Source organism: Crocodylus porosus, unplaced genomic scaffold (genome assembly GCF_001723895.1).
Source record: "Crocodylus porosus isolate Cpor-Errol unplaced genomic scaffold, CroPor_comp1, whole genome shotgun sequence".
In the NCBI taxonomy this organism is placed as follows: domain Eukaryota; kingdom Metazoa; phylum Chordata; order Crocodylia; family Crocodylidae; genus Crocodylus; species Crocodylus porosus.
This window is the reverse complement of record NW_017728936.1, coordinates 10,382,114-10,408,235: the sequence shown is the minus strand read 5'-3', so window position 1 is coordinate 10,408,235 and position 26,122 is coordinate 10,382,114. Positions and strand designations below refer to the sequence as shown.

The 26,122-nt window shown below is 45.1% G+C and overlaps 1 protein-coding gene across 1 annotated transcript in view; it reads left to right on the top strand.

The window, feature by feature from the left end:
• Nucleotides 1-8,295: 8,295 nt before the first annotated feature.
• The window catches only part of CBL (Cbl proto-oncogene), a 37,321-nt gene continuing 19,494 nt past the window's right edge, over nucleotides 8,296-26,122 (top strand). The window contains exon 1 of the mRNA XM_019547083.1: nucleotides 8,296-8,564. Coding sequence (XP_019402628.1) covers nucleotides 8,311-8,564 — 254 coding nt within the window. The 5' untranslated portion in view covers nucleotides 8,296-8,310. The remainder of the gene's footprint in view (nucleotides 8,565-26,122) is intronic.

Below are 26,122 nucleotides of genomic sequence, written 5' to 3'. Positions count from 1 at the left end.
TCAGCAGAGCTGTTGCAGAGAGCAGGGGGTGCAGGAGGAGGTGGTGGAGGCTCTCCCGTCCCCGGCAGGATTGGAGTCTCCTGCCCCGGGCGGCTGGGGGAGCAGCCGGGTTGCTCCCCATGCCCACCCCGAAGTCTGGAGGAGCTTGTGGCCCCGGGAGCCTTGGGGCCAGGTCAGGAAAGCCTGAATCAACCCCGTCTGTGATAAATATGTGGTGCTGTGAGAAGGGAAATCAAACCACCAGCTGGGGATGGGACCCCCTGCTTTAAATAACCCCGCCTGATTGATTTGTTCTTCACGTCGGCGAGATGTGCCACCTTCTCTCTGTAACCAGTGAGGTGACACCAGCGCGGCGTGCTTTGGCAGGCCGCAGGCAGGGTTGGAAATCAGGGAACTTGGTTTAAATGAGGTTCCCGAAAGTGATATGCGTTAGAAAAAAACCCCATTTTGAGATTTTTTTTTTTACTCTTTCTTGTGCTGTTAAATGTTAGGGGTAAGAGATGAGACCTGAGGCCTGCATGGGGCTGAGGTGAATGGCATGGTTCATACTGCCAGTTTCCATTGCAGGTGACGAGTGCAGTAGATCTAATGCACAATGAAAGCACTTGGAGAGCTGCCTGTGATACTTAGGGGAGCATTACGCCCTCACCTTCCCCTCTGGGAACAGGATGGGCAGGGCTGATGGGCATACCTCCTGCAATTAAGCTACGGGCCCAAGCATTTCACTTCTTCTTCCTCTTGTCTCCATGGCTCCAAATCTCCTGCAGCGGATATTGCTATAGCTCCGTTGATGCTAGAGGGCTGAGTAGAAGGGATCTCTTATTCCAAAAGAAAACCAATACATCACAGTCATGGCAGAAATTCCCTTTAAGGGTTGTGTGGCTGACCAAGTTTATCATTATGGCTTTCTCTGCTCTAGCTGAGACAAGAGGTGGGATATAGGCATGGAATCAAATGTGGAAAGGAGTGGGCTATGTGCATGTCTTTGTCCACATGGATGCTAGGATTTGATTGCAGAGATGCAGCTCCTTCCAGTCCAGATCTTCCTTCCGTGCACATGCTGGGTGTGTACACGTGCTCCTGTGTGACGATATGGATTAGACCATCCAAAAAATGGATTAAAAGGGGAAGGTGGCGTGGGAAAAGTGGAGCTCTCTTGGCATTACAGACACTGCCTATTGTTGCATTTTCTGGGCAGTTTTAAGGTACTTCTGCCTCTTGTTCTCTCTGGAGCTGGTCTTAGTCATAAATGTTCTCCCTACCATGAAATTATGAGCAAGGAAATGAAGCCAAGTGAGTTGTAATGTTAAGGGGTGTTGGTTGTAGCCATGTTGCTCTAAGGACGTAGGCAGACAAGGTTCTTTGGGTAAATGTGACATCTTTTATTTGACCAACTAAATCATTGGGGAAAAAAATGTTTTTTGCAATCTTTTGGGTACAGACACCCTTCTTCAAGCCTATTTAGTTGGTCTAATAAAAGATATCCCATTTACCCAAAGAACCTTGTCTGCCTGTAGTTTTAAGGAACTCTTGTCCATAAGCACAGGCGGACTAACTTTGCAACCTTACAGTGTGATACTTGCATTTGCACTGCAAATTTTGTGTGTTTTTAGTTTGTAGCTATATTAAACATACAAGGTCCTAGTGATGCATTTGATCAAAGTGGTTGGGCCTCTGCATCTCTGTGGAGTCCCATTGACCTCGGGGGGGGGGGGATGGCGGGGGACGGCTCTGAATAGGCCTGGTCATCTTTCTGCACAGTTAGTTCAGGTTTGGGCCTACGGTAGAAAATCTGATTAGTGATTCAAGGAACTCTTGGGTATTTCACTTGGCCCTGGAGATTGTGGTAAGGAAGACAGAGCTAGGGAAATTCTTATAGAAGGGCTTATGTGTCTTGTCAGCTTCCGCTATCAAACCTAAAGTTGTAGTGGCGCATAGGGAAGTACTTGGTGGGTGCGTGATAAAGAAGTGACCTTGTAAATTAGACACGCAGGGAATGGTTGTAAGTGTAGAATACTTCTGACTTGAGTCTATTTGCCTAATCTCTTAAATCAGATATTCTCACTGAAGCAGTCAAGTATTTCTGAATTTCCTGCCCATGCCAAAAATTGTGCAGAAGCTCTTGTCCATTCTCCATGCCCTAAGCTGTTTGTTCAACAGGTTCCCGTCTTCCAAATGCTCTGAAGCCTTATTTTCCTCTTTGTATTAATTGTGTCCAATCTTCTTCCCACAGTCGCATCTGATGACACATGGTATGGATGTAGGGGCCAGAATGCCTTCCCTTCTCTGTCCAGTGTGCTCTTCATTTGCAGTTATCTCTTTCCTTGGCTTATTATGCATGCCTTGGCTATTGATATGGGCTTCCTTAGGGAGGCTTGCACTGGGTTTTGTGACTAGGGATGAGAGTCTTCATTAACAGGGCAATGTGAAACTTCCCGGATACTCACATTTTAAGCAAATAGGAAGGCTGTTTGCTAGAACGTGAGTCATGGTGTAGTTGTAGAGCTCCCCTGGTGAACTCCTGCACCGAATGCAAGCATTCAGTACACTGGACTGGTCCACAGGTTCTGTGTGTAGTCAAAGAATAATTTGGCAGTTTCCAGAATAACATAAATGTGTCACTGGCAACAAGCTGGGCACCAGAAAATCTCTTCCCAGTGTTTCACATGGATGTCATGGCCTGAGTGCATCCTGTCCAGTTTCTAATATGCTCATGTCGCTTCAGAAAACCTCCCACCCTGGCTTATCTGCACCATCTAGGCCTGCTTGAACCTGACTTTTGCAGCTTCTGCTTTGTGAGTGAATCCACATATCTAACGTGCAGAATGACTGCACACACAAATGGTGGGTTTGGGCGGGGCATTCAAGACTTTTTTTTCACCCTTTCAGGGAAGGAATACTGGCACGTTTCTTTCCCACTTTTGGCAGACCGTGGTTTGGCATTTAAGTGCAAGCTACAGCTTGTCTGAGCTGTGTGGCTTGCGCACCTTCTTGGAACTGAAACAGTGTTTGGTCTGTGCTTTGCATGGATCCTGCTGCCTCTTCAACTCTTCTGAGACAAACCAGGCCAGGCTCCTTTATGCACTAACACCCTGTTGCTGATTGTCAAGTTTTGGTTCCCCATGTTTCTGTGCTGTTCGGTGTGTGCCTCAGTAAAATTCCAGTCCAAGCCCTTTTGTTTGCTGATATGATACAACCTAACAGTACTCGAGTATAATGAGGTTAGCTTTAATCTCTAGATCCAGCTGGAGGCCCTGATCATGTTCCACTTGTGCCAGGTACTGTACAAATACAGAAATAGGCACTGTCCGCATCCCAAAGAGGGATGCTACTCTGCTGCTACTGCAGTGCAGGCTGATAACTTAGGATTGCTACCGGCTTTGGTCTCATTAGATCCACGTCATTCTGTGCTACTTGGTAATAATAGTAATTGGCAATCCCTCACAGTCAAGAATCCTTGTCTTCCACAAATCGGCCTTTATCTGTGACCGATAGGATCCCACATGTGAGGATTTAGTACATTTTTTCTTAAAGACTGCTCAAATTGGGCAGTGAACCTTTTACATACTCTGGGCAAGTGTTTTGTCTTAAATTCTAAAAGACAAGAACTGGGGCATGGCTAATTATGGTTATAACCATTTCTCCCATCCATGTAAGCAAGATGAAGCTTTACTTCTGTGTTATAAGGAGTTTTGGCATGGAGCATTTATGGATGACTGCCGGCCACTTTAAAATGTCATGCTCTTCTGTACTCTAGGAAGTGTTGCTGGCAATTTACTGCTTAATTAGGTAAAGTTCATTATTTTCTTATCTAGGGAGTAGGGTTGACTCATGCCTTTGAGGCCGTGTGTGCCCTCAGATGTTTTGTGAGCCTGCAGATTGCTGCGACAAACAGTACAGTAAGCAACAGTCATTCCTTGCATTGCCTGTAGCCATCCTGTGCAGATTACTACACTAAAATGGGAGGAATTCTTGTCAATCTATTATCACATTTGCTCATCTTTTCACTGTGGATAGCAATTAAAGCAGTGTTTAATATATCAGAGACCATGTTGTGAAGTAATTTTCACTGCCTTGGCTGGAGGAGTTGTTTTATACCTTTCTATTAATGATGCAGTTGATGACAATTTCCTGTGGAACATAATCTAGGCAGCAGAATATCAAGTAAGCATTTTAGCATTGCTCTTGGGTGGTATTTGAGGAAGTGGATGTGGAAATTATAAATGCGAGGTGAGGCTTTTTATGTGGAGGAGATGGAAGAGTAGGTTTGATGCCACAAAGGAGAATGGCAGCCTCTGAGCTAACGTGGAGACTAGGGTTTTTATCTTGAATATCTGTGCCATTTCGGCATGCTTTTCAAACTCATGGTGGGAAATGTCATAGCTGGGCACCTTTTGGTAATGGAGGTGGGGGCCCGGTATGGCTTCAGCTGAGAGTGAGAGAAGTTGGAGGTGGTGTTGGGTGACTGACTCCAGATAAAATGAGCCCCTCAGAGATCTGTTTTAGGAACCTGGTGTAGGAAGAGAAACATTTAGTGCCAGTGCCTAGGGGGCAGCCAGAAATAGGGAGGCCTTGTGATTGGCAGTATACTGATAGGGAGTGGGAGGTAGTCCCTGCCTTGAAGGCCTTCCAGTCTGAGTTGACAAGACGGACAAAGGTGTGGGGGAAGGGTTTAGAGGAAACTCGTTAGTTGCACGTATTTTTGGAGAGCGTAGGTTCATGTAGAAGGAGGTATGGTAACAGGAGTGGAGGGGGGCTGAAGTGAAAAGAGGCTTGGGGTTGGAGCAAGCAGCGCATTGAAACTTGGAAGAGGGGGTGGAGGAATCGCAGTTAGCAGTCCCAGGTGGTTTTTGGAGGAGCACTCAAATCATAACTCATAAGTAAATGTATACACTTGTGGAAATAGCTTGGATTATTAAAGGGACCCGTCCACTTTGATACTGTCCTTTTGAATGCTTTTCACTATCTTTGTCACAAGCTGTGTCAGACAACTAGAAAAAGAAGAGAGCAGCATATTTCTATTGCCTTAAAAAAAACCCCAAACCAACAACAATTCAAAAACCATGTGGCACCACTTCACATATTGTCATTTGTTCACTGCTTCCCCATTCTGGTTAGTTCCTCTGTTTGTGTGCGTCTGTAACAAAGCAAAAGGGAAGAGAGACGTTTTCAAAAAAAGGAAATGGGAAGGGATAATGACAGAAACTGGTTGAGAAGGGTTCTGGGCCACATATACGATATGCAGTTCAGTTGAATTTAATGGAGCGGCTGGAACAAAAATGAAATAAATGCAATAAATATGAAACTGAGTGAACCTGAAGCCAGAGGAAATGTAAACATCCATTGTATGTGTAATTATGTTTGCTCTTTGCTTACACTTTATACTTCCTTTGGCTTGGAAAATGAAAAGGCATGAAGTCAATGTCAGTATTGATGATAATGAGTTTAACTTTAGGGTTTTCCCTGCTAAAAAGGTTTAAAACCTCATGCGGGAATGCGTTTGGTGCGATTTTTCAAAGTATAGAAACGTTTCTGTTAGTAAGCGGCTCGTTTCTTTCAAAAAACATTGAAAGCCAGCCTGGATTTGACAGGACCTCCTAAGGTAACAACACAGAAATGAGCTGAAAATGGAAATTTCCCTGCTTATTGCAGTAATACCTAGTCCAAAGTACTTGCTGCCTTTCTGAACTTCTTCTAACTTTGTCTGGCAGCAGGCAGGCAAGGCGAGGGAGCGAAGCGCGTGGTAATTTGCTGCTTTCCCAGAGTCGCGAGCATTCCTCTGGACACTGTCATGATGCTGCAAGTGCCGAAGCCGAGGAGGTGGCAAAGTGCAACTGCTTGTTTTTGGTGCTACCGAAGAAGGAAAGCAGCCCCATTTGCCAGCCACAGGAGTTTGGAGGCAACTCGCTGCATGTTCCCATGCTTGGGTGGTTCAAGCAGCAGTGCTGGGGACTCCAGCTGTCTAAGTAGTTGTTGGTTTGGTGAATAATTAAACTGTGTTTAAAATTCATGTGGCAACGAAGCCAAAGTTTTTCTGCTTTTCTTGTCTGCTAGCCACTTCTTTGGGAGGTTTATAGAGGCCACTTTTAAGAGGATTTTTGTAGAGGTGGTGAAGAGTGCCTGGCTTGTTGTTTCTGTGGGAAAAACATGTTTAATTGATATCAAGTCAGCCTGTGAAGTTACTGACAGTCAGTAGGTCTGCTTCCTACTTAGCTGGAGAGTTTCAAGAGATAAGAGGCTGCGCTGTTTCCTTTGCCAGCTGACCCAGAGAAATGGCTGTTCTGTTCCAGAGCCTTGCTTGCTTCGCAGAGTTTCCCCATAACACATCAAGAGTCGTCTTTTCATAAAAAGTTTTGAACCCAGGTTAAAAATGAACCTAGGTCTCCCAGAAAAATACCCATGTGGTTTGCTGCAAGCCTTGGAGAAATGCTGAAAGCGCTATTGGGTTTTATACATGTTGCAGATTAAAACTCTTCTCAGAAGAGAATTGTGTTAACGTTTGGTTCCCTGGTGTGGTTCACTTTGCAGCTGCTTTCACCGCTGAGCATTTTGCAAGAGGTGTCAGAATCAGTGGGGTGACTTGACCACATGCTTCTTGAGTACTGGTCTAGGTCTAAGACTTGTCCACTGCTTCAGAATGGAGGAGGAAGTTTCACTGGTTTGTGTACCTGTCATTTTGGGGGACAGTTCACCCATCTGAAACTTCCCTTCCCTTCCCTTCATAGAGATGGAGTGTATACGGAAAGAACTAGTACAAGCTGTTTGGAAGTGTTGTTGGAAGATGCAAGTTATCTTCTCAGGCTCTTCTTGCACTTACCTGCGGGCCAAGTGAAATGCTAAAAGCTCCATTTCAGATTGGTTATTGGGTTTTCAGTTATGGATTTTGAGAGGGGAGAGTAATGGGTTGCCTGTCAGGGAGCCTCTTGTACCTCTCAGGGTGCTATGCAATGGTAAGTAGCGGTCACCAAGTTGTGTGGCGGTACTATAATAATGCACAAAGGCCCCCAGTTGTTCTTGAAGCTTTTTTTCCTGTCCGTCTCCCTAAGGCCGGCTGAATTTGGTGCGGCATTCTTGGGAGATCTGCTTTGTAACATCCTCCTGCAGAACAGTGCCACTGCTTTAGACTCCGCTCGTGTCTTCCGATATTAAGCAGTCAAAGCAGTGTTTGCATTTCAGTAAAAAGCTTTAGGAAATTGTACCTGCATTTTTCCACAGTCGTCTTTATAAGTTTGAGTTAAATGCTAAAGACCCAAATTGTTAGTTCTGTCTTGTTCCCAATTGCTTGATTTTTGTCTCTCATAAAGATGGCCAGAGAATTAAAGTCTGCAATTGCTTGGCCATGCTGAGCCAGCCTTTCAGCACTTAGTTGTAGCTGAGAGAGCACTAATAACTTTTACAGTTGCCATTATGCCATTCTGTGGACAGCTTTCTCTTTCCCTAGACTAAATAATAGAGAAGCTTGGCTATTACTGGCTAAAGAAAAGGACTTTTTCTCAGAGGCGTGCAATCCTTTTTAAAGCTATCTCTTTCTCCTCTTGTCTAAGCTTATTTTCATGAGCTGCTCTATATAGTCGCCCTATCTTTGTCTTGCATATACCACGTCAGCTCAGATGGATAGGTTTCTGGTTTATTCATCTATGATAGAAGAACATGGCTTTTGGAGCGTGGGGCTTCTGTTCAGTGGGTTCCCTACGCTGCTGTGTACAAAACAAGCAGCACACAAATGGCAAAACTTTTACTGATACTGGAATGTATTGGCCTTGTATTCTCAATTCTGTGTATGTGTAAGCAGTCTCCCTGTTGAAATGTAACTTGAGGAAACTTTTCCACCAGGAAGGAGGAACAGTCTTGCAAATGTACCAGGCGGGGGTGGGGAGGGGCAAAGGTTTGCTGTGGCTGTATCAGTATAATTGTGCTGGTAAATTGCAACGTGAAAAAGTCTAGACTGTGTCTCCTTTGATAGAAGCACTTTGCATTTAGCAAGTCAGCAGCTCTGTCATTTAAAAATGCTGCCTATTGAACATTCTTGCATCACACTTCATAAGATGAATTCAGTGCGAGACCTAACCTCCTGGCACCTAGACACCAGGAAGCAAATGTGCTAGTCGGGAAGATTCTGCTTTTTTTATGACAGTTGGGATTTCTACGGGGACTTGAGCACCCGCAGTTGCACGTGGGACTGTTTATTTGTCCGTCGCTGTGTCTTGCATGCACTTGCATTTTGGGAAAGGCTGGTGACCAGCTCTGCGCAATCTTTGTTGCTGTTAAATCTTTGTGGTCTCAGACTGGTGACTCTGCCTTTTTCCTTCCATGCAGGTGGTGCGTCTGTGTCAGAACCCAAAGCTGGCATTGAAGAACAGCCCGCCCTACATATTAGATCTGCTGCCTGATACGTACCAGCATCTCCGAACCATCCTGTCACGCTACGAGGGGAAGATGGAGACCCTGGGAGAAAACGAGTACTTCAGGGTGTTCATGGAGAACTTGATGAAGAAGACCAAACAGACCATCAGCCTCTTTAAGGAAGGGAAAGAAAGGATGTACGAGGAGAATTCTCAGCCTAGGTAATGCGGAAAACCTTACTGCTAGTACTCGCAGCGCATGTCTAGCTGGGTGGGTGGGACACTGAGCGCACAGCTTAATGGGTAATCCAGCGTCTGGGAGTGAGAACAAAAAGTTTGGTGGTGAAGGAGACTTAAAGCTAGCTAGAGAAGATCAAACTTGAAGTGAAATATTTTGGGCTAGAGTGAAAGCAGTGAGAGGACAAAGAAGAGATCAGTATTCTAGATCTGAGCATTCTTGGCTGTTGAGTCTTGGATAAAGAATAAGATTATTTCTGTTCTAAGCAGGCATGCGATTTTTATGCATCTGAGAACAACTCCATGTTGGAGTGAGTATAGCTGTAAAGTTCTTTTGTACGTGAATTGGCAAGGATGTTAGTATAGCGGGGGGGCGGGGTTTAGGGTTGAAAACGAAGTATTTCGTTTTGGAGATTGGAGTCAGGACCTCTGCTCTCTGAATTTGTATTTCAGCTCCGAGCATGTGCTTCATTTTTTTAATTTAAAAAAAACAGATGGAAACATATGAGGCTGCGGTGAGGGGGGAATAAAATTGAGACTTAAACCCTTCTTATCTCCGTTCAACCCTCTGCTAGAATTTGAGTTGGAGCCAGTCTCTCCTGGGCATGTGATGGACCTGTTTGAGTCTAATGGAACCTGAGCTCATCCAGAGGGCTCTGTGGGAGGCTGTTCTTTCAGCAGATCACTTTATCAGTAGTTTAGAAATGTTGTTGCTGGCCACTGACAAAAGCTATGCTCGCCCTCCTTACTTCAGGCACTGCCCTCACAGCCCTCCCTTTAGAGAGAGACCACAGTGACATGGATGTCTGGCCTTTGTACCTGTCCTTTGGGTCTCCCTGAGGCTCAGCTGTATGGGTGCAGAACAAGAGGTGCTGGTGGGTGGTTTCCCAGTGACGGGTGAAGACCTGCTGTTCCTGTTGGTACTGCTCAGTCTGCCTAGCCATTTGATGCCATTGACCTCAGGCTTTGCTGACTTGACTGCGGACCCCAGAAAGTCCTTTCTCTCCTCGCTGAAAATTCTCAGAGGGTAATTTCCATCTTCCTTGCAAGCACATTTGGGAGGGTCTGTAGAGTTTTACCTTGTCACTCACTCCTTGCGTGTGTGCACATGCACACACGGCTACGGGAAAAGTTTTTGAAGCAGCATGTATGCTTCATTGAATCCAGTCATAGTAGGTCATTTTTATCATTTCAGTTTTGACTGCTGCTTGCAGGAGTTGAAGTGGAATTTGGCAGGCCACTTATTAAATTAGGTATCTCTCCTTGAGGGTATTGCCCCATTACTTTTATGGCTGCAAGCTGGTTTCTGAGTGGGTTTAATTTTGGTCTGCAAAAGTCTTATTAGACAGAGACCTGCCTCCCTTGACTCAGCTGCCACAATCGGGGTCAGCAGAGATGGTTGAGATGAAGTCTTTTTAGTTTAAAAGGTGGGGCCTGCTGACATGATGTCATCTTTGAGAGCATCTTAAATTTGGAACTTGTTCTTCCCCTCTGACCAAAATAACCTGAATCTGCTGGGCAGTGCACCGTGCTCTGCGGCCCGTATAGCTTCCTTGGCATCTTGGGTGGGAGGAGAATTGGGACATTTTCAGTGTCAGGAGCAGAGTGAGGTTGCTAGGTTTGTCTGGCATGGAAAATGGTGGGAGTTGTAGGAAGTGACTGTCATGTTATTTAGCTTTGCTTGGTGCACACCCAGAGCAGTGGTGTTTTTTGTCTTATATATGTAAAAAAAAAAAAAAAAAAAAGTGGAACTAACCATTCAGTTAAGTTTGTTTGCAGTCAAGCGACTGTTAAATGGATGAAGCCCTAGCAACTCTTTGCATGTCATTTCTAAACAAAAATGGGAAGTGATGGAACATTTACTTTGCATAAATTTGTTTCATAACTTTGTATTATGGTGTGTTCATATAATGGCACCTTTATTAATGTCTGTTTTTGTTCACTCTTCCATGACCCTCCAGGACTTGCTTTATTAGGATTTCTAAGTGGTTCAGCTTTTTAGGTAGTGCCTTGCAAGTCTCTGCGTAACAATTTGCTCTCCAAGTAACTTCTCCAATGTAGAACGTCAAAGTGGAACAAATGTGTCGCAAAGACATTTTAGCCCTGCTTTTTGTCAAATGCATAGCTTTCTGTTCACAAGCCTTGTGGAGCTCTGCTTCAGAGCTCCAAGTGAGACTTGCCATAGATTTCTTGTTTGCTGTTTATCTTTTGAAAATTTAATTTCAGATTTCTGGGTCAAGATGTCAAGGTTTGGGGCCAGCGTAATAAATATTTCCAAATGAAACGCCACGTGACTAGTCCCTCGGGGTCTGTCACTAGCGCTGTCTCGGAGTCAGTCTGCTGAAGATTTGACAGCCCCATAGTAGTGAAGTTGTTGGGCCTGCAGCATCTGGTAAGCCCACATCTGTCTCAGCCACAGCCCTTGAAGTTTTAGCTGCTTCTCCACTCCCTCTTCATCTCATCCTAGGAAGAGAGTAGCGACCATAGTACAATACGCTGATTTGTGTCTGAAGGATATACTTTAGATAGTCTTTATCTGGGGAGCAGCGGTGGCTTGGTAGCATTCCTATTGTTTCTGTTTCTCCACAGAATAAAAATGCACCATTGATAAAAATAGTGTGTACACATGAGTCAGGCATCAACTCAGGATATTACTTGCCCTGAAAGAATGTGTTCTCTGATTCAGGTGGCATCTTTTGCCAGTGGGCTTGACGGGCCTTCCACTTCCAGCAGTGTGCCAGGCCAATTACTGTGCTATCAGGTGGCAGTTAAAAACCAGCTACTGCAGCTTGCAGAAGCAAATTGGGATCCTTGGACTTAAAGGAGAAGTGAAAGTCTGCTTTAAGGAACAATCTTCACATAATCTTACTTCAGTGAAATGATTGAATAGTTTTCTCCTTTACTTGAGATGTGAGTTCAGGGTTTTTTCTTTTCTTGACAGTGGATACCTAAGGCAGCGGAAGAAATTGCTACTCCCTGACCTGTTTTAGAAGTTGATTATTGGCTGTTCTGGAAAAAGCTGAGACTTGTGAACTTGAATCTGGTTGTCACTTGAACTTTACTTCCTCTTTTAGTATAGCGTGTGTACATCTCTTCTTGCTTAGGAAAGATGCTGCTCATCTCGCTCTTGGTTTCTGTGGCTTGTGCTGAAGCTAGGTGGAATGCTTCCGTAAACCTGCTTTTTTAATCTGTTTTTATTCACCCTGTTAGGTGCTTGCTTTTATATTCTCCTTCAGCCTTTCTCAGTGGTTTGAATTCCCTTTATTCCTTTATTACTAATGCCTTATCTGTCTTCCCATCTTCTGAATTCAGCCATTACCAGTACTTTGTTTCCTGTTGTGCAGTCTCTTATTTCCGACCCTATAGATAGCTCACAGTTGAGAGCAAAGGCAGGATTTGGATATTTGCATAACTAGTGTGCCAGTCATGCTGGGTCCTGTTTATAAGCATGCCCCCCTGATTAACAAGTGACAGGTCAGGGAGCTGGGTTTTTTAAATCTTTTTTGAATGCAAAATATTTTTGATCTTTGAGCAGCTTGAATACAATCCACGATGTGTTCTTGTGAGCTGGACTGGGCGCCTGGGCGCTTACTTTTTCACACCACTATAACTCGCCTTAAACCAGTATAAAGAGGAGTGAACACATGGCACTTAGCTGCAGAGCTGTAAGTTATAGAAATAGCTCATATGCTGACATTGCCTCCAGGAGATCTTTTCTTTCTGTCTGGTCTGGAAAGCAGCGTTCCTTTAGGCTGCAATACAAAACGAATGTAAGTTATGCTGGAGTTAGTGTAATGTGCCCAGGCCCCGAGGCAGAAATAGAGAGAGAGAGAGAGAGAGAGATGCTCTCCGAGGGTGTCTGTGATCATGGATCCTTCGTAGTGCTTGCAGCTGCCACAGAGGTGTTGCATGAAGACTCGGGCGCATCTTAGAACGTAATGATATGACTGACATTTATCCATTTAGCAAATAGCTCTGATGCCCAAAAACCTACCGTGCAACCCTTGCGCGTCATCCAGTCCTGAGCGTTTTTTTCATTTCTTGTTGGTTTGTGTCATATGCGATGCCTACATCAGGGTTGTGCGGAAGCATAATATGGCTGCCGCGTGATTTTTACTGTAAAATGGGCTTAGTTTAAGATCCCATAACAGAAAGGAATATAAATTGAAAGGGTTTAGAGGATGAAGTGTTAAAGATTAGAGCAGAAGCCCTTGATGTCGATGTATTTTATCTGTAAGAGAGTTCTTTGACGCACCTGTTTTTCTGCTGTATTCAGGAAGTTGAAATAGGCTTTTGGAAACACCCTACACAGGCATGTTGCTGCAAAGCTGGCCTTTTTTTAAAAGAGTGATCAGAAACCAAATCAAACTAAACTCGGTCTCTTTCTCTTTCCCTGTTCATTGACAGCAGGTGTACCCAAAGCATCCTTTCTCTGTGGCTAACATCAGTGCTAAGTTTAGCAGACTTCCACTGCTATTAACACTCAATTGTTTCCTTTCTTTTCTTCGGACTCTAACTGCTGTTTCTTAGCTTGCAGGGCTGCGGTTTGGAGTAAAGTGGTTCACTTGCACTACTGTCGACTTGCTTCAAGTATTGCGTTATTTTGGACTCTTTTGGGTGGTTTTTCTTTCCACAGCACTGTGATATGGGAGCATTACTGATATGTTGCTTAGCTCTTCCATTTAATTCACACATTTATTTACAGCTCACTATCACAACAGAACTGTGGCTGCTTCTAAACCGCACCAGCTCTGCTTAACTGAACGTGTGTGGTGCAATGACTATTTTGGAGTTAATACAGACTATAAAAATACTGAACAATAACTTGTAGTTAAATTTGAAAATGACAGTTCCGGATTAGGTTTTTTTTTTTTCTTCTTAAGAAATGATTGTTTCATCTGCATATAGCTTTTTGTAGGGCCTTATGGGTCTGGTTTGTACTTGATAATTAGCAGCATAGTTTCAAAATACTGTACACATAACTTTGTATTTGAATTCAGTAAAGTATAATTACAGCAACTGGTGTTTCTTGATGTTGGAATCGGCTGGTTTTTTTTCAAGGCTTGATTCCTTTGGAGAGAGAGAGAGAGAGAGATACATACTCAAAAGAGTCTAGTGACTTACTCTTCCCATAAAAAAAGGTATATTCTTTTGTTCTGAGAAGTATCCCAGGATGGGGTAATAAGGTTTGTATTCTGTCTGGATATGTGTTGTCACCTAACCAGAAAGGGGGAGGCCATTCAGTTATATATAGTTCATGCTAATATTATAATATTAAAATGACATGTTCCTGGCTTTGCTTGGAGTCTAAAGCGTAGACAGTAATGGAAGGATTATCATGATTCTCAGAAATGTGCACATGCTACCTTGAAGACTCAACCATCTGGCCCTAAACACCTTCTCCCCCCACCCTCCACTACCAGCAGCGAACCTTCATAAGGGCCATGTGTACTGAGAGAGGAGTAGATTTGCAATAGAGTCCAGAAAGGGTTGGGTGCACGTCAGGGCTGTGCCCTGCACCGTACCTAGACTTTTGGAGGCCCTGGGCAAATTTTTAGTATTCCTCCCCTGCCTTTGCTATGGGTAATGGTAATATATATTTTTTTTAAATTGCTATTTTGGGACCCCTTTTATGTCTGGGCCCTGGGCAGCTGCCCGGTTCACCCATTCCTGTGTCTGGCCCTGGTGCAAGAAGGTTCAGAGATACCTGTGCTGGGCACAAACAACATAATGAGGCTGGCGGCATAATCGAACTGGAGGGAATGAGGGCATGGGGGGTGGCGGAGGTGGCTGGATCAGCACTTGTAGAGTCTCGAAGGCTGCCATCATTTGAATTCAAAAGACCAGGGTGTAACATGGTCAAGATCGCAGGAGGAACAACTGACCTTGTCACTTAGGTAGCAGTGGGGATAGAAAATGACCTCATCAATTGTTCCATCCTACAGTGTGTTTACCCAGTGTCATAACTGGGCCCTTTTATTGCGTGTGATTGATTATCTGGAAGTGACTTTTCAATAGAACGAGGTGCACGAACAATATCTACCCAAGCGGTGCAAAGGAGGTAGGTAGAGGGTGGATGCAGTGGAGAAGGGTGGGGCTAGATAACCCCAGATGGTTTCTTTCTTTTGAACACAAAGAGAAGAATTCTGGCTAAATAAAGGTTACTTCCTGCAGTGGGGCAGTGGCAGCAGCACCACCACCTTCTCCTGTCTGCTGAGCTTGCTTAATCTTAAGTTCATGGTAAGTGGGAAGTAGGTGTTAGCAGTGATACAGCACTGGAATGCTTTCAGTTCCCTCACAGAAGACCCAGTTGCCTGTGACAGAAATGGGAAGCTGTAGTTCACACAACAGTCACCATTCATAAATTTGCTCTGCTGGGCAAACTGTAAATGTCACTTAACAAGTGATCTCTTTCCTGGCAGGTATCTAAATACTATCAGGTATGGTTGGGAATGTGACCAAAAGAATGTGCCCATCGATAAATACAGATGTGAAATGTCTCCATTTCCTGGGTATTAATGGTCTTTGAATGTAGGAAATGGGCTCTCTTTCCATATTCTGAATCAGTTTGTAGTCTCCTGTTCTCATTTCCACTGTACATGTTTAAGCTTAATTCCTCCTTCTTAATTGAAGCTTTGGTGTGGAGATCGAGGGACTGCATGAGAGAAGCAGATGTTTAGAAGTTGAGAGAGGCGCCAGTGGGCATTAAATGACTGAAATGTTGTTTCCTTAGTCCTTGTCATTTTATGCAGGTAGGATGTAAAGTCAGGAAATGTTAACTCGGGTTTAGCTACTTTGTGTGCAAATACATAGCATTGGGGCGGGGGGCTGGGGGGGAGGATGCTTCAACTGAACTCAGTGCTACTTGCGACTGAGGTTTCAGATGTTGGAGCACACCAAATTGTCATGCCTTCTGACAGCAAGATTTGCATGCTGCTGCCTCAGCAGGATTTCATACTGTACACTTGCTCCAGGGCATAGAATTACTAATCTGTGCAGGAAAAAAAAAAGCTTCAGCTGTTTAATGTGTACTGGAAACGAGAATACTCAACCTCGGCGAGAGGAAGGAAACAGAGCTAAAAGCAAGACAAAAATAAGAGGTTGGGGGGAGAGGTTGTATTTTTTTTTTTTTTTTCCTTCCAGGTTTGTTTTGTGCTTTAAGATATTACCCATGTAAATTCTAACCAAGAAACATCTAGCGGGGCAACTTCTGCTTGGGCCAGTAATCCCTCCCTGCCCTCCCACCAAAATGCAAAAAGCAAATGAAAAGGGTTTCTAACTGTAGCAATACAAAAGAGAAAGCCAAAAAGAGAACCCCCACTCCTTCTGTTACTTCCTCCTAATGCAGCGAAGACTTTCCAAAATACTAGAGTACTTGTGGTGACTACATCTGCATTTAAATTAGAGCAAGTTAAAGAGTGGAACAGACTTCGAAGCTGTCCCAGAGAAAGGCCTTCTTGCCAGGCTGCAACACGAGTGCAAGCTAACTGCCTGGTACCCAATGAGAAATTCATTACCATTTAAATGTGTTGTGGGGGGAGCATGAATCTGTTTCTTTAAATGTGGGCTTTAATGGATAGATGAAGTATTTTCTCATGAATTTCAGAATTATAGCCAATTGGAGCTAACATTGCATACAATTTCATTTTATGTTTAAGCTTCTTTCCTACCACAAACACTACCCTTATCTTGCAGACCAGGTTCAGAGGTGAAATTTGAGTTTTTGCAGTATTGCACAGTAATAGAGGTTGGGATACACTTGTCTAGGAAACTGCTTCACATTGTGAACTCTAATTTTGTGGCTAGAGCTGGACAAGCATCCAACTAGTTTATCACCATCCTTGGTTGAAATGTTGGTCAGGTTGCTGGGGTTTGAACCTGTGTGCCACTACCCGTCTGCATTTTTTTTCCCACTGAAACACACTACGATGATGTAGTTCCAGCTTGAAAACAGTGAGTGAGGATTTGTAGATGAAGTTTACTTCTGCTTCATAGGAAATTCAGCCAGGTTTTGGTTGCTTTCTAATAATCTGAAACACCCTTTTATGAGCAGGAAAACAAGTTCATGAACTTGCATCCTTTGCTCTGTCCCCAACTCCCTGAAATGTGGGTCAGATTGTATTTCCAGTTAGCATGCCAGCAACCGCTGACTTGGCAGCACGATTCATTGACAACTGGTTGCTTCTGAAATGTGGCTAGAATTATAGTGGTGCAGTGTTCTCCCAGTGCCAGCAGCATGACGAGCAAACCCGGAGGTCTGAGTCCAGATGAGTGCAGGGAAAGGGCTGTGTGAGTTGGCTCAGGCCCTGCCTCAGTGTGCCATTCTGACACTTTTCATTAAAATGTTTGACGGCCTGAAAACAAAGATGCAAGCTGGAGTTTTCTCAGGAATTTTTATCCTCGTGGCCAAATTTCTAACCTGAAATGTTGACAAGATTTGAGACATTGGAGCAGGGGTTAGCAACCCCCGGCACGTGTGCCAGAGCGTGGCGTGTGAGGCCATTTTGTTTGGTACGCCACAGCCGGCTCAGGCTCTGGGCAGATGCCATTGGCCATGGAGCTGGGCTGCCCGCAGCAGGCGGTGGGGGGCCTGTAAGCCCTGCTTCAAGCAGCCCGGGCTCTGTGGCAGGCAGCAGCTGCTTGGAGCAGGCAGCCAGGAGGCTGCAACTGGGGTCCGGAGCCCTGGGTTGGCACCGTGGCTGATGGTGGCTGCACGTGCGCCTTGGCTCATGGTGCGGAAGTGGCCAAGGCAGTGCAACCTTGGCCTCTCCCCTGCCATCCGCCCAGAGGCATTCATGCACTGGTTGCCAGCAACGAGCTGAGCTGGGCTCCGCAGACCTCAGTGCAGCTGCTTGTAACCTCCCAGCCACCTGCTGCGCACAGCCCGGGCTCTGTGGCAGTTGGCGGGGGCCTGCCCAGAGCCCAGGCCGGCTGTGGCAGTTGGCTGGGAGACTGCAAACCAATGTCTGCAAAGCCCCGGCTTGGCTTGTTGTTGCCAGCAGGTTCATGCATGCCTCCAGGCAGATGGCTGGGAAGGGGGCTACAGGCCAGAGCTCCAGACCCCGGTGCAGCTGTTTGCAGCCTGCCCATCGCCTGCTGCGAGTAGCCTGGGCTCTGTGGCTGTTAGCAGCTGTACTCAGTCCTTGGAGCGCACAGCAGGGAAAGGGCTGAGGCTGTGCATCCTGGCCCCTCCCTCACCATCCTCCTGGAGGCGTGAATGCACCCACTGCCAGTCTGCCCCTGGCATGCCAAATTGAGGAGTGAGTCGAGGCTGGGATGTTGTTGGCAGCCTGGCCAAAACTGTTGCTGACCCATGCGCTGGAGCGATATGCCGGATTTGAGAACGAGGTTTGGCAGAGGAAACTTTTGCAGCATGGAAGGATGACCTGTTTGTATGCTTGTGGCATCACTCTGCTTCTTCGAGGAGAGTCTCCTTTTCCTGAGCTTCGTGGAGGGCAGAACCTGGGGAGGGTTGAGCAGTGATGGAGGAACCTTGTTTCAATTGAAGGGTGAGAGGGTGTGTTCAGGAACTGCTCTAGCTAGGACTTCTTACAGCATTGTGATGTGGTCACTGGGATGCCTGTGTCTTGGGGCTTCAACTCTTGTCCCAAGAATAAGTGGCCTAGTAGAGCTGTTTTGAGGGGTGTTTGGAAATAAAACCCCTGTCAGAGGTCAGGTTGTGTTGTTATAATTCGGAGAATGCAATAAAGGAATGCATCTGCTAACTAGCCAGGCCACCATCCTTTGCCTTGCACGTTCTCAGAGGAAACGTCCAAGAACTCCCTAGTCTAGTGTCTGATTTATGCTTCCTCTTAAGCACTCTGTGATTAAAGAGCCAAATCCAGCAGGAGTCAGAGAGGGGTTTTCCCTTCGCATGGAAAGAGCAAAGCGGTCCATTGCTAGTGATCCAAGCCTCGGGCTCTGAACGCCTAGAATCGGAAGATCAGGTGCTGGCGAAGTTGCCCGCTTCTTGTGGTATGAATGCTGGGCAGCAGGGAAGGTGCTAAAATCTGATGTCCTCTCTGGGCTCCATCTCCTATCCCTTTGCATGTGTGCCAAAGTACCCCCACCCCCACCGTGACTGTTGGAGCAGCATATTAAGCCAGCTGCTGCCCTGCAGCATAGAATTAACTTCATTTTTGTGGTTTATATAATGTTGAAGTGCATTATGAGTCTATAGATTGAAAGGGTATAGGCACAGATGTCAAATTTGTGTTGTGTTTGTTCCCATTTGTTGGAGAACACACAGAATTAGACATTAATGTGTTTAGTTCTGTAGTCTTGTGAAACGTATCTTGGCATTGCTTAACATTTTAATTGGAGCTTTCTGTCTGTAGCTTTTTTAAAAAAAAAATTCAGGTTTTTTTTTTTCCAGCAGCACCAAAATCCAAACATGCTAGTACCAACGTATTGGCTCTTGAGCATTGCACAAAACCAGAACCTTGTAATCAGTCGCCTTTCTGATACAGATGAGAACCCAAACTAAGATTCTTCACACCCCTGCAAATGATTGCAACTAATGAAGAAGGAATGAGCAGAAATATTTAGAACTATGCTCTCATGTGGTTTTTTGTTGTTTTTTTTTAGTGTCCCCTCAAACCTTTGTTGAACACACAGTACTAATGTGTGACGCATCTAAAACTGCAGGCTAAATACCTGGTGCTCTTTTATATTGTACCAAGAACAGGAAGGCAATGTTAAAGGGGTTTTTTGTGTGTGTGATTTTTTTTTTTTTTTTAAGCATCTTAGCCAGGAAGTGACGATGATGCTCTGGGTTGAGACTCTTCTTGGTAAAAAGGTTTGCTGCATCTAATTAACTTGCCAGATGCCTTTTTTTCCCCACTGGTGCCTTGATGAATTGGTCCACAAACAGTCAATGCGGTCTAGCTGACTCGGCAGACTCGTGTGGAATGGGCATGTAACTTGCTGGTTCTAAAATGTCTGTCTTGGTGACAGTGCTAGAAATAGCTTCACAGCAGCCTGGGGAAGTGCTTTTAAAGCTCAGTGGCTCAGCACTGCTCTGGAAGGTGACTCCTGCTGTTGTCAGTAATAGTTAAGTGGAATTTCATTCACTTCCTGTGTTGGAAGTTTTGTTGAAAGTAGTTCCGTCCTTTCTATTTTTAAACCCGATTACTGTGTGCAGAAGACTCTGAAGCTGCCGTTGAGTTATAAATGTCATTTCGGGATCACTTTTTGGGCATTTGTATGCAGCGCCTGTGTGCAGGGGGCAAAGTTACAGTAATGCTGAGAGTACGGTGGTTGCCGGTAGGGTGGCAGGACATAGTACACAGCTGTTATTTCTGGAATGTGAATGTGGCACAGCTATTTATCTGCTTAAATTGAGCCCTCTATTAAATTTTTGAGCCCTTAAATCTTCAGAAAATTTAGTGTCATTCCTGGGAAAATTGATTCAAGGGCAGCTTCTATTATGGCATTGTACTTGGGTCTTGAACCTGTCTGCGTTGGAGCAAAGGGCTTGAAGTTGAAACGTGGGTTCTGTTTTGGGCCCTGTACCAGGGTCCCTGTGCAAGTCTAGCCCAGCCATTAAACTGCTCTACACCTCTGTTTCCCCATCAGTACAGTCGGGGCGCTTTCTTCCTATGGGTGTTGGGATCCTAGGATTAAAGGCTGCTTAATTGCAAGCTGTTTATTAATGAGACTCTTTGGAAGCCAGCAGAGCCAACTGATGGACATCTTCAGGGCTTTGCTCTTGTCAGAAGAAATCGTGTTTTAATCTGACTTTTTATTTATTTTTTTTTTTTTTGGTCAAGCCCAGATTTCTCCCAAGCTGTATCTGATCACAGCAGTTTGCTGGTCTAGCAGATTTAACAGCTTGAAATTGCTGGGCATGAGAAGTAAGCACATGATGGGGTCTGAGTTCATATCACATGTTGTCACCAGTGTTTACAGCACACAAGAAGCATGGCGTCCTTTTGGATATAGCAGTTCCACACTTGGGTGTGTGCTGCTACTAACCCATAGTCCATGCTGGGTCTGTTTTTTATAAACGCCATCTAGTGTTGATTGCATGGTGCTGATATGAATCCCTGGAGAAACTCAGGGTTTAATTTCACATCCATTCCTTTTATGTAGCCATAATTTCTTGCAGCACTTGTCAGAAATATGACATTATTCTGGAACGATGAACATGCAATTAGGACCTGGAAGTTCTGAATATAATTTGGCCTCCTACCATTGCCTGCCTGTGTGGCTTTATCCAGCCCGTATTTTTATCTGCAGAATGTGGGGAGGAAGGGGGGAATATTTTTGCTCCGCTGAACGTGTAGAGCTCATCATTGGTGTGATCTTCTTGGTGATCAAAAAGATGCTTACAGATGACAGCAAAGAAGCAAGCTGCAACAGTAGACCACACTTGTAAGGTATGATTTCTCAACCTGTGCATTGCAACCTAAAAATGTGTTGTAAGAATATATGAAAGGGTTGTGTACAAACTTTAAGAACGGATCAAACTTTTAAACTGGACTCTCCTTTTAAAGGAGGAAAACATGGGAAACCAGCTTTTCCCTTACAGCCTGCAAGGGGCTGTTTTGTGCCCCCCTGCCCCACACACTGGGGGCCTGGGAGAAGGGGGCAGCAGGTTGAGAGTGTGGGGCATTGGGTCAGGACTGGCCATTGATGATTACAAATGGATCCTGGTACAAAAAAAGGCTGAGAACCACTGGTCTAGGAAATCAGGCAGAATGTCCTGTAGTCAAGCACATAGCAGAAGCAGGTGGGTTGGGAGAAGCTGTTTTAAAACCATGCAAGTCCTTAGTAATGGCAAGAAATGAAACACCTGGAAATCATTACCTTTTTGCTGAGCTACAAGTTCCTGTGGTTTCCTAGCCACTTTTTGATGAAGTCACACTGAATAAACCAAACGTTTGACGAGAGAAGTTTTACCTGGGTGTGTTGTCCCAGCATATGTAGCAGAACCCCTCTTGAGAATGGTGTTAAGGAGCCTACAATTTGTATTTTCTCCCCAAAATCTCTGCCTTTAAATCCATACCTGCCCATCTTATGTACTTGGCGGCTTTTCTCCTGGTGTTGGGGGGAGAGGGTGTTCCCCTTCATACTTCCACCCCTTTCCTGAACTCTTTTAGGAGCATCTCTTGGGTCCTTCCTCCAGCCCTGAGTTGGCATTTGCCACCTGTCCAGGGCATAGCCTTTTTAATTCTCCAGTTGAAATCTCAAGTCTCCCCTTTCCTGTTCAATTCTGGAGATATTGGAGCTGTGCAACTTGCTTGTATTCCTCCCTATGCTCCCCCTACAACTCCTCAGTATCATTGACCTGTGATCTCTGCCAGTCTCAAACTCTGCTGATTTCATTAATTTAAAGAGAAGTTCAAGCTAATTAGGGTGTGATTCAAGTAATTCTAGCTTGGGGGGTTGTTTTGAGGCCAAGGCTGGTCTTAGAATTACAAGCTTAATTCTTAGGTCAATTTGAGCATGGCTGTATGCAGAAATGTACTCGGTAGATCACAGCTGCCAAACCTGTTAAGTATTTTCACTTCCATTTTTGGAGCCCAGGAGCTGAATTGTCAGAGATGCTGAGCACTCAGCTTCCAGCAGTGGAAACTGCCATTGCTCAAGCATTTCTAAAAATCAGGTTATCAGCAACTAATGAGGCTGTGAGGCAATTTAGGAGATTTGAAGAGTTTGGGAATGAGCTAATTTCCATCACTGCACCATTTAACTCCTGCCTCACAGGATCTATAGCTCCTTATTGATAGAATGAGCTTGACAGATGGGCAGCTCGTTCCCTTCAAGTTAGTATAGTGTCATAGTAGCGGTGCCCGGGAGTGTCGCTGGCATAACCCCTTCCCGGTGCAGACCAAATTGCACCAGGCCTATCAGCTTTAGTTAGTGCTTAAAGGGTTGAAGGCTGTTGGCATGGGAAAGCTGGATTTCTGTAACTCCAGTAAATGCAGGCATTAATGAAGGGGAAACTGGGATTAAAATCTGCCTTTGCTGTTAATCGTTGTGCAAGATTTGAGCTCTTACAGTGGAAGACCGTTCCTGATCAGCAAACAGGAAACCGGAAAGGAAGAGCCTGCTGCTGCTGCAGGTCAATGGGGACCCAGCGCCAGAAAGCCGAGTGGGGGGCAGAGCCCGGAGAGAGACTGCTGCCGAGGATTTCACTGGGATTGGACATGCTTGGTTGACCTGTTAACTTCCTGTGAGACATGTGGAGCAAGAACAGTTGTGAAGCTGTAGGAAGGAAGTAGCACAACCACAGTGCAGGGGGAGTGAAGGAGGGAGAGAAATAAGGAACACATCTGCTCAGATCCTTCCGTGAAGCCCTGAACTGGCTGACTGATCTGGCTGACCCCAGTTAGCTGATCAAACTGTCCTTCACTTTATGCTGTTTCCTTTCCATTGTCTCTGACCACTGCTAAAAAACTGCCTTTTAGAGGCTAGGCACTCGAAAGGGAGCACAGCCAAGAGCAGGAGTCAAGCTGTAGGCCTGACCAGCCCTCATTTAGTAGGGCTGCCGCTGTCCCAAATGCCTGATTAAATTTGTCTTTAAACATGCTGTTCCCACCTGGGGAAGGATGCCTCCAGGCAACCGCTGCAGAAGTTCAGTAGCTCATAAAATACTTGGAGTGGGAAGGTTCAGTTAGCTCTTTAAACCCTCTTCTCCCTTCTATATGGAGGTTAACTGACTGCTGGCTAGTTGAGCAAGCACTTCTTTTGTCTGAAGCATGAAACCTCAGCCCCCAAAGTTTTACTTGCATAGCAACTGCTGCTTTTTGAGCCTGCAGCTTAAACCACTGAACAGAATTAGTGGGGGCCTCTTTCTTTTGAAGCTGGGTTTCAGGTGTGGCATCTAGATCGACTTCAAATAGCAGAGAGATCCAGCTGCTTGGGGTAAAACTGTCAAACGTGCTTAAATGACTTGCGAGCCAAAATCCCATTGAAAGTGAACGGGACTGGGATGCTGAAGCCACTTAGATGCTTTTGACAACATTGTCCTCTGCCTGCAGGACCCAAGCTGCCCCTGCACTTCTAGGTTTTGGGGGTTGAGGGTTTTCTATTTGGCCTGGGATTTGAAGCAACAGAACTGGTTATAACTGCGCATCTGTTGCAAGTATGAACAATAAAACCTCAGAAATCAAACTTTGCTGCAGCAAACTATTGCTGTGCTGTTGCTTGCTAACATCAGTGTGGGCCTCTTTCTTTACAAACATGTTGTAGCTGTGTTGCTTAAAACAAAAGCTCCGTGACCAAGACGCTGTTTGAAGGCAGCAGTTTGCTCTCGTGTGGTTCGTTGTAATTTAGCAGGCACCAGCATATCTGCTACGCTGGAACGTGTCCTGGGATACATTCATTCGTCAGCCAGGCTGTTAGTGCTTTTCCCTCCTATCTGGTAACTCGCATGAAATGAGAGCAATTTTGGCCCCGAGGCTACAATCATATCTCTGTGGCCCTCATTAGAACCATTTTGCAGTAGTTCAATTCCTAGCTCTGCATTTGAGAATAGTCTGACGATGTTGCGTCATAGGCCAAATGCTTTGGAGCCGAATAAAGATAACTGTCCAGGCAAATACCTCTTTTGCTGCTTCGGTTTCATCACATGCTTATTGGTACAGGAAGGTCGCTAGTTCCGCAGCTATGTCCACACCTTCTGTCACCTCTGCCCTGCTGCTTAGCACCAGTTACACTTTGTTCCATTTTTTTTTCTTGTAAATGCAGTGTTCAAGTTTGTGTGGCTAAAGTTGCACAAAGCGGGTATTTGTACCAGCTCCTCTGATGCCCTTGCCCAACTGGAGGATCTCTGGAACATGTTTTGTACGCTGAGTTGCAAAGAAGTGTGACACCGTTTTCCCTGTCCGTGGCTCTACATTTTATCGTTTCAAGCAAATTACCCATGCTTGCTGATGTACTGAGTTAAATCCGAACAGCCTCTTTTTGTGGTGATGGTGCAAAGACTCGCTCTGGTTCCGTTCTTCACCCTGGCTTTTATTTATTCAGTTGTCTGTGTGAGTTGGCTCTGGCCGCCTGTCTCTACTTTTGGTGTCATCTTAGATTATTATTAGGCTGCCCTCGCTGAACAGTACAAATGCCTCTTTCCTTCCTGTATAATGACATAGCCTGTGTTTGCCTGGACTTCCAACTTTTTTGTGTTCAATGAATGTTCAAAAGTTCAGAGTGGACATGTCCTACAGCTGCGCCCCCTTCATCACTAGGGTTTATCAGGAAAAGAGCCAGTTCTCATAGAGATCCCACTGCTCAACTACATCATTCTCAGACTGTAATCTGTGACACCTAGTAGCATGTAGGAAGCCACTGAACAAAACTTTACAGAAGTTTGGGGCTTTGGGAGTCCTAGGCTCATGGAACATGCACGCCCGCACGCACACAGAAATCATGGCCCAACTCACTGGCCTTTGTAGGCATTAGCCTTGTGTGGCTCTGGAGAACACTTCATTATTCTTTAACACCTTCTCAAGATTTTTCTGGGTGTTGTGAATGTCATGCTGAGTTCATCCAACACTGGAGAGAAGAAAATGCCCAATGCACTGAACCTGAATCTTCAGAACTTCTTGTTCTGTAACTAATCCATGTAGCTCAGTTGTACCGTTGTGACACTTATTCCACACTTGTGGTGGGAATGCTGGGTACATACCCAGATAATCACACATTTGTGATACACTTCAGACTGGCACTGGTGGCTTCATTCTTTTGAAGGAAGCCAGCTGTTTTTTCCAATGACTTCCAACTATTTTATCCAGCTCTTTGAGTTGGCTGAATAAAAGCTATCAGATTTACCCAAACAACCTTGCCTTCCTTTGAAGGGGCACAAGTATAATTTTCACCTTTGTGGAAGAACAAGTGCTGGAGTCTTAGAGCTTCCTGCCGTCTCCCCTCTGCAGCCATCCCTGAACTGGTTGCTTGAGGGTGAGGCAGAAAATATGGGCCAAATTGTGTTGTTCTGCAGGTATAAAGTTTGGCTGGCTCCAGTTTCAATCTCTTATGCCTAAAACAGTGTTAGGTATTAGACTTCAGAGGCAGATCACCTGGTATTCAGCAGCACTAAGGAGCTGGTTGCATTTGCCCTCTGTTGAAATTGCCCTGCACTGCTAAAGGAAATTGTGCACACACACGCGCACAGCAACACAGCCTTCAGAAAGAGCTTCTTTTAATATCGTCCAAGTGTGGACATATTCTTCTCACTACGCTCTGTGCTGTAAGGAAAACTGATAGAAACTCGATACCTGTAGAGCCGCAAATTCATCTCACTGCTCTTAAAATACACAGATCTTGGATGTTGCAGCAAGTCCAAATATAATGTTTATGTAACATTAAAATAGAGCTGGCTTTGAAGCGTATCTTGCAGCTGTTGCCTCAGTTCAGCCTGAGCATCTGTTGGGCTCAGATCTGTAAAAAGTGACAAAGACCAGAATCTCTCTGTCTCCAGCTGACAGGTTCTATCCTCCAAGCAACTCACTTCCTTAACATGGGCAGACAATCAGATGTATGCAAGGAGAAAAAAAGAAAAATAATGCTCATGTAGGGGCTTGTTCTTTTGACTTTATGCC